General features: G+C 48.5%; 1 protein-coding gene across 1 annotated transcript; it reads right to left on the bottom strand.

The window, feature by feature from the left end:
* Positions 1–10,751: 10,751 nt before the first annotated feature.
* On the bottom strand, positions 10,752–11,629 carry LOC6595586. The gene is made up of 2 exons (XM_026988825.1): positions 10,963–11,629; positions 10,752–10,908 (listed from the first exon to the last, which is right to left on the bottom strand). The coding sequence occupies exons 1-2, from the start codon at positions 11,574–11,576 to the stop codon at positions 10,818–10,820; spliced, it is 705 nt and encodes a 234-aa protein (XP_026844626.1). The 5' UTR covers positions 11,577–11,629; the 3' UTR covers positions 10,752–10,817.
* Between the last annotated feature and the right edge of the window lie 1,659 nt (positions 11,630–13,288).

The raw sequence follows: 13,288 nt of genomic DNA, 5'->3' as shown, positions 1-13,288 counted from the left end.
CGAAGATGCTGGACGGACGGACGGACCGACCGATGGACAAATGTGGATGTGGCAGAAATATCAAACGCCGCCCGCCGCACCACTGAACAATGGAAAGTCGCTGGTCCGTTGTAGCCTCATGGAATCAGCAGCAGCTATCGCAGGAAACACTCATAGTTTTTTTATATTCTTCAGTTGATGGCAGGTTATTCCTAAAGGCTGCTCCCCTTGAAAGGCTCCATGTTGTGGAATTAACCGAAGATCACAGCATGTCGGGGCTGTGGATGTGGATGGCCAATGGCCTTCGATTCCACGATTTACGATTGGAATCTTTTGCACATTTATCAAAAACACTTTCACTTGGCGCAAATTCGCACATTTATCTTATGCAAGGAGCAGAATACTTGCCAGAGAGAGGAGGGAACAAAACCAATTCTATTACAGCTGCTGGCATGGATTTGGAATTCTATGGCCATGGCACACAAAGTGTCCACGGACACGGACAGCGACACGGACGCGGACACGGACACGGATGTGGACAAGGGGCAGGGGGCAGGGTGTAGAAACACAACGAATATGGGCAGTTTGCCACTTCTATCCGTGATACACAGGATCCACCCTCTCCTCAGTCTCTGACTCTGGGACCCTCTGACTCTCCTTCTGCTCTGTGAATATACTATTTCATTTGCATTTCGTATAAGTCACATGGCTACGTGACCCACATGTAGAAGACTCTGAGTTTTTGCCAATAACAGAGTACAAACGAGTGCAGACGAAGTCGGAGCAGAGCCATGGGCCATCGGCCAGTGGGCCGAGAAACGAAGTAGGAGCTGAAGCTGAGACGAAGGATAGGGACGGGACGGGACGGGACGGGACGGGACGCTATTGTGCAAAGACAAGCACAAATTTGTATAAATTTTCAATAAATTACATCAAATCAAGCTGCAAGCACTTGAAAACTACCAGACACGTGTTACTGCGAGGGCTACTGCCACCGGCACTGCCACTGCGAGCGAGCGAGCGAGTCTGTGTGCAGAACGAGATTAGAGTTTAGGGCATGCCTCACGCCCATACACTCACATTCTGATGGCGAAATGAAAAGAGAGGAAAGGAAGGGAAGGGAAGGGAAAGGAAAGGAAAGGAAAGGAAAGGAAAGAAAGGAAATGCCAGACCAGAACAGACCACATCAGACCAGGATGCCATGCCGCTGGGGCGCCAGTGTATTAAAAATGTGCCAATGTGCACGAGGAGGAGCACTTTGCTTGCAAATTTGTTTGCCGGGCCTGCAAGGGCGAATTTCAGAGAGAACGTTATGCATATGAGGGGAGCACACAGGACCACAGGGCCATGGGCCATGGACAAGCCTTTGGCCTACTCATTGTATACGTACTCTTAGCAGGCCCATACGAAACTGCCGGCTTAGGCTTGTCCAACCTGATCGCAGATAGTGCACGTACTCTTCTCGTATTGGTTGTTCGATTCGCACGCAGCCCCACAGTCAATGTATCTCAATTGGTATGTTGTATGTTGTATGCTCTGGCTGTGGCTCTGGCTCTGGCTCTGGCTGTGGCCCTCTGTCGGTTCTGTCTCTGGCAAGAGCAACTCAAAAGCAACGCCATTTGACAAAGATTAATTCTAGTGTAGCACTCTCGATGATGGCCACAGGACGAGCACTAGCTACGAGCCAGCGATACCCTCTTGCAGTGCTCGACTCGGCTGACCCTTTGCCACCATCGACCATCCACCATCAGCCATCATCCGCCTCATCCTGCAAAAACACATCAGATCCAGCAGAAGCAGCACCGCCACCAGCTCCAGGACCAGCACCAGCACCAGCACCAGCACCAGCACAAGCATCGTAGCAACGTAGCAACGACAAGGACACACAAAGCGTAACGACAAAAACATCATCAGCAGCAGCAGCAGTCGGGGAAAGGGAAAAATAAAGAAAGAATTCGAAAAAAAAAAAGGAAGAAAAGGAGAGAAACCGTTCAGTATCTGTGTGTGAAATTTGGCACCGAACCAGCTCTTGCACTGGAAAAAGCTATCTGAATCCACAAGGGAAATGTATTCATCATTTCGGGTGGCTTCTGGAGTCTGATTTTCCATTTAAATCTTCCACTGAAATACAGAAAATACTGATGACTGAAAGCTTAAAGAAAGTTGAGGAGCCTAAGGTCTGATGTAAGAGTGGGTTTTTTGGTTGCTTTTTCCTCAGTGTGGAGGGCCCTGACAGCCATAACAATCTGCAGTTTTTGCTGCTGATTCTTTGCACTGCCCCCTAGAGTAGAGAGAGGGGAGAGAAGTGAAGATAGTGGAATGAAGGGCATAAAGGGTAAAGGGTAGAGTAGCGTATGCGAAAGACAAACTCAAAACTTATTTACACTGAGAGCCAGACACACTCGCATACTCGCTCGCATTTCTTCCATTTACAATGCATTTTGGCATGACCGCAGCATAAAATTTGTAAAGAGCCCCTCGACGCGGGGGGCTGATGCTAGCTCCCAACCTGAACAGAAAACACCAGACCAGAAGCCAAGCCCAATCTGATTCCCGAAACAGAACTCCAGGATCGCAAGGCTTTGCGAATAGGAAGGAATAGTTGGCCAACGCCAAGCAGAGGCAGCGGCAGAGGCAAAAAATGCAAAGGGGAAATGAATAAAAGGCCGGAAGCAATATGCATTTCCGCTGCCAGAAAAATGTAAGCACTTTCCACTTGCCAGACCGATGTGTTGGCAACGAAGTGGGGGATGGTCGCAGTTTACTATTGGGAGGGGGGAGTGTGAACTAGAGCCAGGGAAAAGTGCAACTGGAAAAACTGAAAACTGAACTGGCTGACAAAGCAGAAGGATGCAGGACCGCGCATGTTTATGAATGAGTGTATATGTCTGTGTGTGTGTGTGTGTGTGTGCTTTCCCTTTCTCTCGCTTTAAGCAACGATTTTGGGCAGCGAAAGGAGCAGCACGAGCACAAGAAAAAGCAGAAGCAAAGGCAGACCCAAGCGAGTCACTAATATACTAAACTGATAAATACATACAAACGAAAACTGTTTTAAATTTTTGAATCCTTCCAGCAACAGTGGCGTCTGGCAATGTGTCAAGCAGCATGGCAGCCCGGCAGCCCGGCAGCCCGGCCAGAGCTCTTGTTGGGTCTTTCGGGTGGCTTTTAACTTTATTAAAATAGATGAAAGTGGGCAGAGCTGGAGGAGCACTTTGCCCGGAATTGTTAATACAAAGTGAGAGAACACACAGCAGCACCAGCACTAGCACCAGCACTCACTCGAGGCACGAGGCAAGCAAAGAGAGCGATGTCGAGCGAGGGCGACGCAAGTGCAACAAAAGATTTACAACGTCCACAATGAGAACTAGCAAATGGTCGTTCTGTAGTGCAGTTGACACACAAATGAATCAATCGGAATTTGAAATTTGGCTTCTGAAATGCGGGTCACAGTCTATGGAGCAGACGCTACGAGTGAGGAAGCGATGGAGTGGGGATAGCTCCAAACCCAAATTGAAAACTTTCGAGCGCAGGGCCTCCTGTCTGGTGCTACTGCTCCACTTTTCGGCATCTTGAAATTGAATTATTAATTCTGAAATAATGCGCAAATAAAAGTCGATAAGCCAAGAAGTAAAATGGCAGCTAAGCTTCACGAAATGCCCCACAATCAAGCGGCAACACGACCCGGACGCACACTCACAAACACACGCAGAACTGCGAAGTGCGACGGGCTGTCGGGTGTCTCCTTTCCTTGGTTGCGTCCGCTCGTCCGCGTGTCAGCCAGAGTTGAGCTCCAGTTGGGATCCAGCGAAGGAGCCTTGGAGCCAAGCGATACCTAAAAGCATGTCGATATTAGGCAAGATAAATTGAAAATGAATTGCGAAACAGAGAGTCGGTCGAGGGAACAGCGGACTTGAAGCCGGAGCCGGAGCCGAAGCTGAAGATGGAGCTGTGGGGAGGTCGAGGGGCGTGTTCAGTCGAAAATTGCCGCATAGAAATAAACATCCAGCCGGAGTCAGAGTCTGAGAAAGAAAGAGAGAGAGAGTGATAGAGAGAGAAAGAGAGAGAGAGAGCAGAGAACAAAAACGTAGTAGAACATTTAACGCAGGATACAGACCACGGTTACGGTTACGGTAACGGTTACGGATTCGGGGTCGATGTCGAAGTCGATGTCGATGGCATTAAGTCAGTGGAAGCGGTGGCAACCGGCGGCAAAGGCATCACGAGAATTGAATGAAGCGGAAACGGAAAGCAAGCTAATGAATGAAGCACAACGAACCAAATGAATAGCTGGCTATGGGTCTCAGGATGGGAATGGCTGGATGGGGGTTCGAGTTTGGGCGCCTGGTCAGGAGACTCTACGCTTGGCTGGCTCCAGGAGTAGACCGGGACGGAGGGGATCGCCGCTGCGGTTTAGCTCATGAAACGACCTTCACAGTTTATATACAAACGAATATTTGTATTTTGGCAAGGATACCCACTACAACGACAGTACGACTACGAAGACAATGTCCCTAGTCAGTCAGGGATATACTCGTACAAGACGTGGGCATGAGGGACGAACACAATTGCCACGTTTTCCGGATTTGTGCGGGTTTGTTTTTGACTGTTCTGACCATCACCCATCAGCATCACCCACGTCACACTTCAGATAAGAAGAGCCTTTGCATATTAGCCTCCGCCTCCGTCTACTTGCGGATGGACCCGTTACCAGTTACCCGACAGGATATCTGACAGGATATCGTTCATTAGAGAACTAGAAGTCGAAGTAGAAGTAGCAGTAGCTCTGCGAGGTCTGGGCCCAATGAACTGTTACCAGAGGAATCATCCAATCACGATGTCGAATCATTTGTTTAACAAACCCCCAACCCCAACCCCAACCCCAAACCAAGGCCCAAAGCCAATGCCAATCCAAATCCCAATCCCAACCACGGAGCAGCGGCCTTTAAAGTGCCCCCAAAGATCAAACACAAATCATTCGCTGAGTAATCGCCGCGACAGTAATGAAAATGACTTCCACTTCGACCTCGGCTTCGGTTTCGGCCTCGACTCTGGCCTGGCCTGGCCAAAAGTTTTACATTTAACTTTGATTGTAAGTTTGTTGTGGTTGTGGATGGCTTTGTGGAGATGTTGATGTTGGGACTGAGGCCCCCTTTTCTGGTAGAAACCGAAAATATCCTGGGGGTAATTTTTTTGATTTTTGGCTTCAGATTTTATATGATTCAGTCGCTGTTCGGTGCGAGTGTAGGCATGCCCCTGCCCCTGCCCCTGCCCCTGCCCCTGCGCCTGCTCTTGTCCCATGCAAATAAATTTCAACCGACTCTATAGGCCCAATTAAATTTATGCTAAAACGGATGGCGAAGAGAGGCCAAAGGGGCAGCTGGGCCTGCCTCTGCCTCTCCAACCGAAAAGCAGAGAAAGTTTTCCGCACAACTTTTGTGTAATGAAAACAAATTATGCTTAATAGAAAGTTGCTGGATTGGAAATGGTTTAAGGTTTAGTTTACAATGAGGGATGGTTCGCAGATGTTCTAGTGGAGGGGATTATCGAGGTGTGAGTTCTAAGATCTATAAAAGAGCTCCATCTACCTTTTGGGAGAGTGAGCATTCCGTTAAGGGATTCCAGATGTTACGAAAATTGCAATCTCCGAGCCTCGTTATCGGAATGAGAGTGAAGTAAGGAAAGGCCTTTATTGACTCCATATTTCTTTATTTTGCGGATGCGTTGCACTTTACGGCTGCCGCCGGGAGCCGCAACGGACGGGTTTTATATGATTTTCTTGTCATTCGGTGGCGCTGTTTATGGCCGTGCTACGACTCAATCGCATGCACGGACGGCACTCGTACGTGTGTTTGGTTTATGGCGTACACAATTTTCAGAGAAACGGAAAGGAAAGGCTGAGGCCTCGGCATCGGCATCAGCATCAGCATCGGCCTCCGCCTCATCCTTATCCTCATCCAATGTACATATTTTGGTCGAGTTTACGCACTTTATTAACATATACTCGTGCTCGTATTCCTCTGGCAGGACGCATCGTCATCCGCCAAGGATGCTGCTCTTCTGCGAGTACATAAAAAATGAATCTGCCGCTGGCCGTGAGTCGTGCGTCGTGTGTTCTGTCGTTCCTCGGAATTTAATATAAAAAGCACAATGATAATATTATAAAATGCTTAAACAGAATATTGAAATGAGCTCAAGGAAACGATTCACTTTATTGCGAGTTTCGCAAAAGTCTGCCATAAGTCTCTTGTCTGCAGAGAGAGAGAGACAGAGAGAGAGAGGGGGCGACAGGAACACAACACGGGGGACAAACCAGCCAGAAGGGTCCGCTCTCCGCTGATGATGTTCCATTCAATCATCTTCGTTTTCCGACTCTTGAATATACAATTGACTTATAAAGATGTGGGTCAGGGGTTGGGCGACCAGCACAAGTGTTTTCCGAGTATTTTCCATATTTTTCCCCTGTTTTTGTCCCCCTGTCCAACTGTGGCAACAAAACCCTACTCACCCTTTCTGACATCAGGTTTTCCACTGATGGCAAAGGCTTAGTTCGGGGAGGAGATTCCTGAGCAACAGGGTGCAGTGTAGAGCCCGCTCTCCAGTGCCCAGCTCAGTCTCAACTTTAATTAACTGCACTCGCAGGCCGTTCGCACAGTTATAGAGTCGGAGAAAACAAATTTCACAGTTTAATTAAAAACTTCACAGTCCGCGTCAGCGTTCGAGATGATGCCTGATAAAAAAACTGTTAGACAGCTGCTCTGTTTGTCGCTGCTCAAATGCACAAAGCAAACAAAACCTCCTCCCAGTAAACAAGCAACAGAGCAATGGAGAAATAACCACGCGAAAGAAGTACGGGATGGATGGGGTGGACACGGAGCACTGTGAGGCAGTGGCAGTGGCACTGGCATTGATGATATTTCTGCTGTCCGGGGGTCTCGTCTCATCCGAACTGAAGCGCTCGCTACGCAAAGTGTCAATAACAATTTACACTTGAGACGATATCTCAATATTGTTGCACGACAACAGCAACAGCAACAGCAACAATAGCAATCAAACGGATGGGGCAAGTGTATAGGGAGTATAGAGTGTGGAGAGCAACAGGAGGACAATGCCACAGGCCACACGATGAGCAGCTGCTGAATGCTGATGACACGGTAACGACGGTACGATGGCTGCTAGTTTGTTTATTTAGCCACACGGCTACCACGCAGGAACCCCCCATCGACAAACGCTCGAGGAGTCACCGCCGTATCTGCCGTTGACCATTCTTCTTGAGAGGAAGGAAAACAGACTGGGGTGGACTGCCTCCTGGCTAGAGACCAGGAATCGTGGCACAGATTAGCAGATATCAAGTGCCTGAGAGACAGCGAGAGAATCTCCTAGAATTTTTATGAGTTCAATATTAAAATCACAGCGCGCTCCCTACAATGCTACAGTGCGAGAGTAGCGCATCGTAAAAGACTCGCTCTCAAGGGCCGCAGGAACTGCAGGAATTCTCTCACATCCCAACACTGCACTACATAGTAATTCCAAAGTGTATGAGGGCCAAAAATTAAGTTTTTATTTCCGCTGCAATGATTGCACTCGCGACAATGTGTGTTTCAAGGCAAAGGCGTTGGTGAAACAAGACTTCCGCTGCCCCATTCTCCAGTGCTGCCCCCACATTCTCTAGGCGACCCTTGAGAACCCGCCCAATACAGAGATTCGAGTGCAAATAGCGCGTTTCGCTAGGGGGATACAGACACAGGATACAGTATAGAAATGGAGATGGGCGGGTAGATGGGTCTTCTCAATGAGAATGAGTAGTGCTCATTCGCCGAGTAAACACGATTCTTTTTCGACATTTCTGCTAAGCTTCAAGTGGACACACATTCGCCAAAGATAAACAAGCTCTACTTTGAGTGCGGAGTGTTGTAAGCACACAGAGCCGCCTCAGAGAGGATCAGAGGACTCGCGCGAGGTGTGAGCATTTGATGTGATTGAGGATTGGGGATTGAAACGAGTAAGACGAAAGGGAATATCCCAGGAAGAGTACGTCCATAGGGTCATCCCACGCCTCATGCGGATTGGGTATTTATGCCAATTAGCTCTTCCTATGCTAATGCTAATTCGGAGCGAGCGAGCACTGACCGACGGGCAGAGGGACAACTGATAAATTAGCCATGAATATTCAGCACCCACGCGCAACATTATTTTCCACAGAATTAAATTATACATTTTTAAGTTGTCCGAGACCCAAAGCCCAATGGAGGGCCCCAGCAGCAGAAGAGCATCCTCATAATTAGCCACTTGAATATTTACCCCATCGTCGTCTTGATGCCGCCTCCCACCCGCTCCTGGTTATGATTATGATGATTTGCAGCATGTTCCAGCATCCGGCGTCAGGCATCCAGGCCAAGCGTTTGCTTTACCCATTTCCCGTTGCCCATTGCCCAAGCAGCCGTTGGTCAATTGAGGGGTACGTTTCCTCGAGGATGTCAGCATCCACGGCACGGCTCTCGGGCTCTCGCTCTGGTCTTTTCTGGTCTGCAATGTTCCGGCAAATTTATTGCGCAAAACGGCGTGGAATTGCTTTTAAAAACGCATCAAATTATGCTAAAGTGAATGTATCCACTCTCAAATGGAGCGGCCCCCTTCAAATTAGTGCACACAAAGCTGTTGCCAGCTCTGGACGAGGATGGGGCGGGGCAGGGGGACTGAGCATGGGGCTATTGGCTACTTGGCGTATTTACCAGGCGCTTAACCGACTTTCTGCACGCACAAGACTTCTGGCCCGTCCCCCGATCTGGGCTATAGAGGACGCTATAGAGGCGTAGCAGCGGTGGCAAATACATATATTGGCAATGCCGCTGCTCTACTCTTCGAGCAAAGTGCTCCACAATGGCCCTCGTTCAGACAATGTTAAATGCGCGCTCGTTGCGAGCTGTCTGTCAACTTGGGGACTCAGCTCAAGTGGCCCCACAGTCACACAGCCCCATAGCACCATAGCCCAGTGAAACCAGCCAATAGTGCCTCCTCCCGCTCCCGCTCCATCCACTCGATCGATTCCTGCCTGACAGTGGCACAATGCGGACGCGGATGCGGAAGCGGAGTGCACTTGTCGCCATCATTGACATCAATGCGTCGTAGCTGGCTTTTTAGCTGTCGCGCCCAATGAGCAGCCCCACTGGAGAGTGAAAGAGGCGCGTGGTATGGCGCATGGGGCATGAGGCAGTGGCTCGTGGCACGGGGCATTGGACAAACACTTTACCATAATTCGCAGCATGTAACTAATGGGCGTGGCCCGGGATTTTGGCACCACCATGCCGAGAGATTGCCTCTCGATCAGCAGACACCAGGAGCGGGTCGAACCTCTAGGCAGGGAGAGGCCTGCAAAATCAATCCCTTCATACAATCTGCATACAGAGCCGCCACAGATTTCTTTGTGCGGAAATTGATTGCATATTACGTATACGCAGCAAAAATACGCCACGCACCCGCACCCGCACCTGCACACGCACACGCACACGCACAGCCTCATCAATAACTAAAGGCGACATCCGAAGGATTCATTTCATTTGCTTGTGTCCCACCACACACACACCTGCCATCTGGATGAACGCAGAGAGTAAGGACAGAGAGGCGAAAGCGGAAAGGCGGTGAGGTTGTTAGCACGCTCGACTGATATTATTTTTTCCTCCTTTATGAATTATTCGCGAACGCACATTGATTTTGAGCTGAATTCAGTTTAATGCTGCCCGTCAAAGGTAGCAAAAAAAGGAACGAAAGGAGCAGGGAAAGCAGCAGGGAATGGCTGGAGAGAAAGGCGTTTTGCTGTGAAATTTTCATTTGGGTTTTATTTACGTTCAATCGAGTTTTCGCGAAATTAGTTAAGTTTAGCGTGAATTTTATTATTGCAGGAGGAGCAGGCAGCAGGCAGCAGAGAGCAGGCAGAAGGAAGCTCTCCTCCACCTTCGAAGAGCGAAGTTTGTCGCTCGCAAAGCTGTCGGCTTTCACTTCGTGCCGTCTTTGGGGGAAAAGGGAAAAGAGAGGTAGGCAAACTTCTTAATTAAAAGATTTGGCCACTGATTGCGTATTTGCCGTGTTTCGGGCAAAGGACATGCCAATGGCAAAGCCCTTTTGCTGAAGAAGACCTAAAGAGAACGAGAGCCCATATTCAATTTGTTAAATGCATTCGAGTGCCTTTGTCTGCAGCGGTAATTGCCAGAGTTGAGGTGCGCTCTGCAGCAGAGGATTTCAGACCCACACACACAACCAGACGGCAAGCAGGGGTCAGGGGGTATGGGCCAGGCATAGCCATAAATCTCATTTCATTTTTGCACTGCGAGCGGCAAATAAATTCATAGATATGAGTCGAGTGACCCTAACTGAACATTCGACATTGCACTTTGTGCGAATACGAATCCGCATCCGAATCCCAATTTATTTACAGCAGGCAGTTGTTAGTTTTAAGAGAGAGAGAGAAAGGGCGACGCAAAATGCCAAAAATTGTTGCATTCATGCCACAGAAATTCCAAATTTAATTTGAGGCATAGCTCTGCATCTGCCGAATCAATGTTGCATGTATTTGCATTTGAGGCCACACAAATGATGAAGTTGCAACACCGAAATACGAGAATGCATACTTGTACATATATGCGGCGGGCTGCGGGATGCGGGATAAAAGATGTTTATTTACCGACATTTGTCTTTCAAGTTTTCCAATGCCATAACTCGATTAATTTACCGGTGAGTCAAGCCATTGATTGCTATTGATTGATCAATCAAGGAGACCCTTTGACTTAATAAAAACATCTCTAATTGCAATTTATGACATGGCCAAAGGACAGGAAAAAGGTGCTCTAGGTGCTCTTAATTTTCAGTTGGTTGTAGTTGAATCTGCTCTTCCGGGTGGGACCCAAGGGGCTGCCGGTCCGCGCGGGTCCTCGTTTGCTGTGGAAGAATAATGTAATATAATCCTCGAATATCCCGTTTGCAGGCACTCACCAGGCGCTGTAGAAATCGCTTAGAGCTGCGTTCTGCTTGAGCCCTTCATTACGACCATTATTGGTGCACTTCCACATCTGGCAGTCGCACTTGCCATTGCAGTGGCCTTTGTCTTTTCTGGCATTCTGCAGCATCGAGCACAGTTTTTGGGTTATTTCGCAGGGATCCTGATGATCAGGTCCGTGCTGAACCAACTGCACGAACATATTGGCCATAACTTCCTCCAGCTCCTCCTCAGGAGTGCGTCGCCGCCTGCTGCCGATATAGGGATTCACATAGTTCATCACGTGCTCCACTGTGCGCTCGTAGTCGAGGGGCAGGCCGGTGCGACGGTCCGCTCGAAAGAGTCTTGGCAGCTTGGCCTCCTTCTTCGGCTTGGTGCGGACGATCGTCTTGCGCCACACGCGCTGGTTGGGCGGCACCGGCGCCCGACGCTTGACAGGATTGCTTTGGGGCGTGGTCTTAAAATTTGAAGCTCTGAACAGAGTCTTAAGCTGGCTCTGCTGCTTGGAGCTTGACTTTGAAACCTTTTGGGACTTCTTCTTGGACACTGGGGCTGTCTTTGCTTTCTTTTTGGGCATCACCCTGGTCTTTACATTCTTCTTGAGAGCCATTGTACTACAGTGCAGAGCGTGTGTTAATTTCAAAGTAAAATTTTGTTCATAAAAATAAGGATTGACGATGTAAACGGATTTGTGGAGTATAGCCTGCTGCTCCACTCCACTTCACTCGATTGGAGCAAATTTCGAGGATGAAATATGTGAAATGTCGTTTTTAATCCTTTTTGGCAGATGCAACTATTTAGTGTCGACCTCTCGGCCACTCGGCCTCTCGTTGGGGCAAAACATGATTACAATTGCAATTCCAGATTTATGATTTCATTCCTCAAACACGCACACACACACACACACAAAGATGCACAGATACAGCACAAACATACATATACAGATGCACACAAGTTGTGAGCTGATGTGTGGCCACAGCCAACTTAACTTTTGAAACAATGTCAAATACAATAAACGTGTGTAGCCATTGTTGTTGCCGCCGCTGCTGACACCCACCGACGTTGCAGTTGCCACGCGAGTGTAAGAGTGTACGTCTGTGTGAGTGCGAGTGCACAACCGCATTGTTTGAATGCTGCGTTGGCGAACAATGTAAATTGCCAGCAGTACTATATACATATGTACATAAGTTTATATGCATCATATGTGAGGCTGTATGTATAAGTTATATGCGTTGGCTGCAGTACGAGATACGGGCTACGGGCGAACAACAAAGTTGAAACATTCGCAGACACAGATACAGATACACACCCACACACACACACACACTCTCTCTCTCTCTCTCTGGCAAATGGAATCATACTCAGTTGTATTGCAAAAGACGCAGCAGCAGAAATACAGAGCAGCATGCAGAACAAAAGCAATATAATTAATCATCGAAGAGCAGGCCAAGCAGAAACAGCATGCTGTTTAAGCAGCAACACAACAGAGGCAGCAGGCAGCAGACAGCAGAGGCAGTAAGCAGCAGGAGGCGCATAGTCAGGATCACACACAGCCAGGGATTAGAGTACCGCCCCTGACGCTGCAGGAGGACATTTGCGTAGCAAATATTGTTGCAACATTGCTTAAAACATAATTCATATTAACAGTTTCTCGGAGTCGAGGACCAAATGCCCTTAAATCTAAGGATATCCCAAGACCTAACCATTTAACCAATCAAGGAATAGATGCTTCATAGAAAAGGAGTAACCCTTCGGATACAATCCATTCAGGGCAGCTGTGGCAAGTGCCCCAACTGCAGGTCCGAATGAAGAGTACTAATGGCATACTCTTGTTCCTCTGGCTCGGCCGTGGCATGGTATAGGCGTGGCCGCTCGAAGTGTCGAGTTTATGTTTCAGATAGATGCACTGTTGGTCTCGTATCTGCAGCCACTGTGTATAATCAATTATGCTGCTGCCCTGGCAATGATACCAGAGACTGAAGACTCCAGGCTCCAGAGTGCGGCAAGCAGAAGTCACCATCCCATCATCGATGGCAGACAGACTAGATTTCGAGCACTCTTATAGTCTTATCCCAGAGCTAAGTTCAATTAGGGGACGCTCCGGCTCCAGCTCCGGCTCCAGCTCCACATGGGGCAGGATGCTCGTAATGCGAGTGAACGCAACGTGAAATTGAAAAGCATAAATGTCATTTTCTATAAGAAACGTCAAATTTGATTTTTTAAAGCATCCACGCAGACAAAGCCGAGCTGCGAAGGGAATTTCTATAGAGCCAAGGAAATGACTTTACACCTTCTTTCCCTTCTTGCCACCCCTTGCTGCAC

Source organism: Drosophila persimilis, unplaced genomic scaffold, assembly GCF_003286085.1.
Source record: "Drosophila persimilis strain 14011-0111.01,24,50 unplaced genomic scaffold, DperRS2 tig00000191-arrow-pilon, whole genome shotgun sequence".
Lineage (NCBI taxonomy): Eukaryota > Metazoa > Arthropoda > Insecta > Diptera > Drosophilidae > Drosophila > Drosophila persimilis.
The sequence above is the reverse complement of the archived record's forward strand: the minus strand, read 5'-3'. Positions and strand labels throughout refer to the sequence as shown.

Excerpts from the sequence above, each read along its gene's own strand:
- LOC6595586 (XM_026988825.1), bottom strand. The coding sequence starts at position 11,576 with ATGGCTCTCAAGAAGAATGTAAAGACCAGGGTGATGCCCAAAAAGAAA. Across the intron at positions 10,909-10,962 it reads AGCGATTTCTACAGCGCCTG|CAAACGAGGACCCGCGCGGA; the intron begins GTGAGTGCCTGC and ends ATTCTTCCACAG.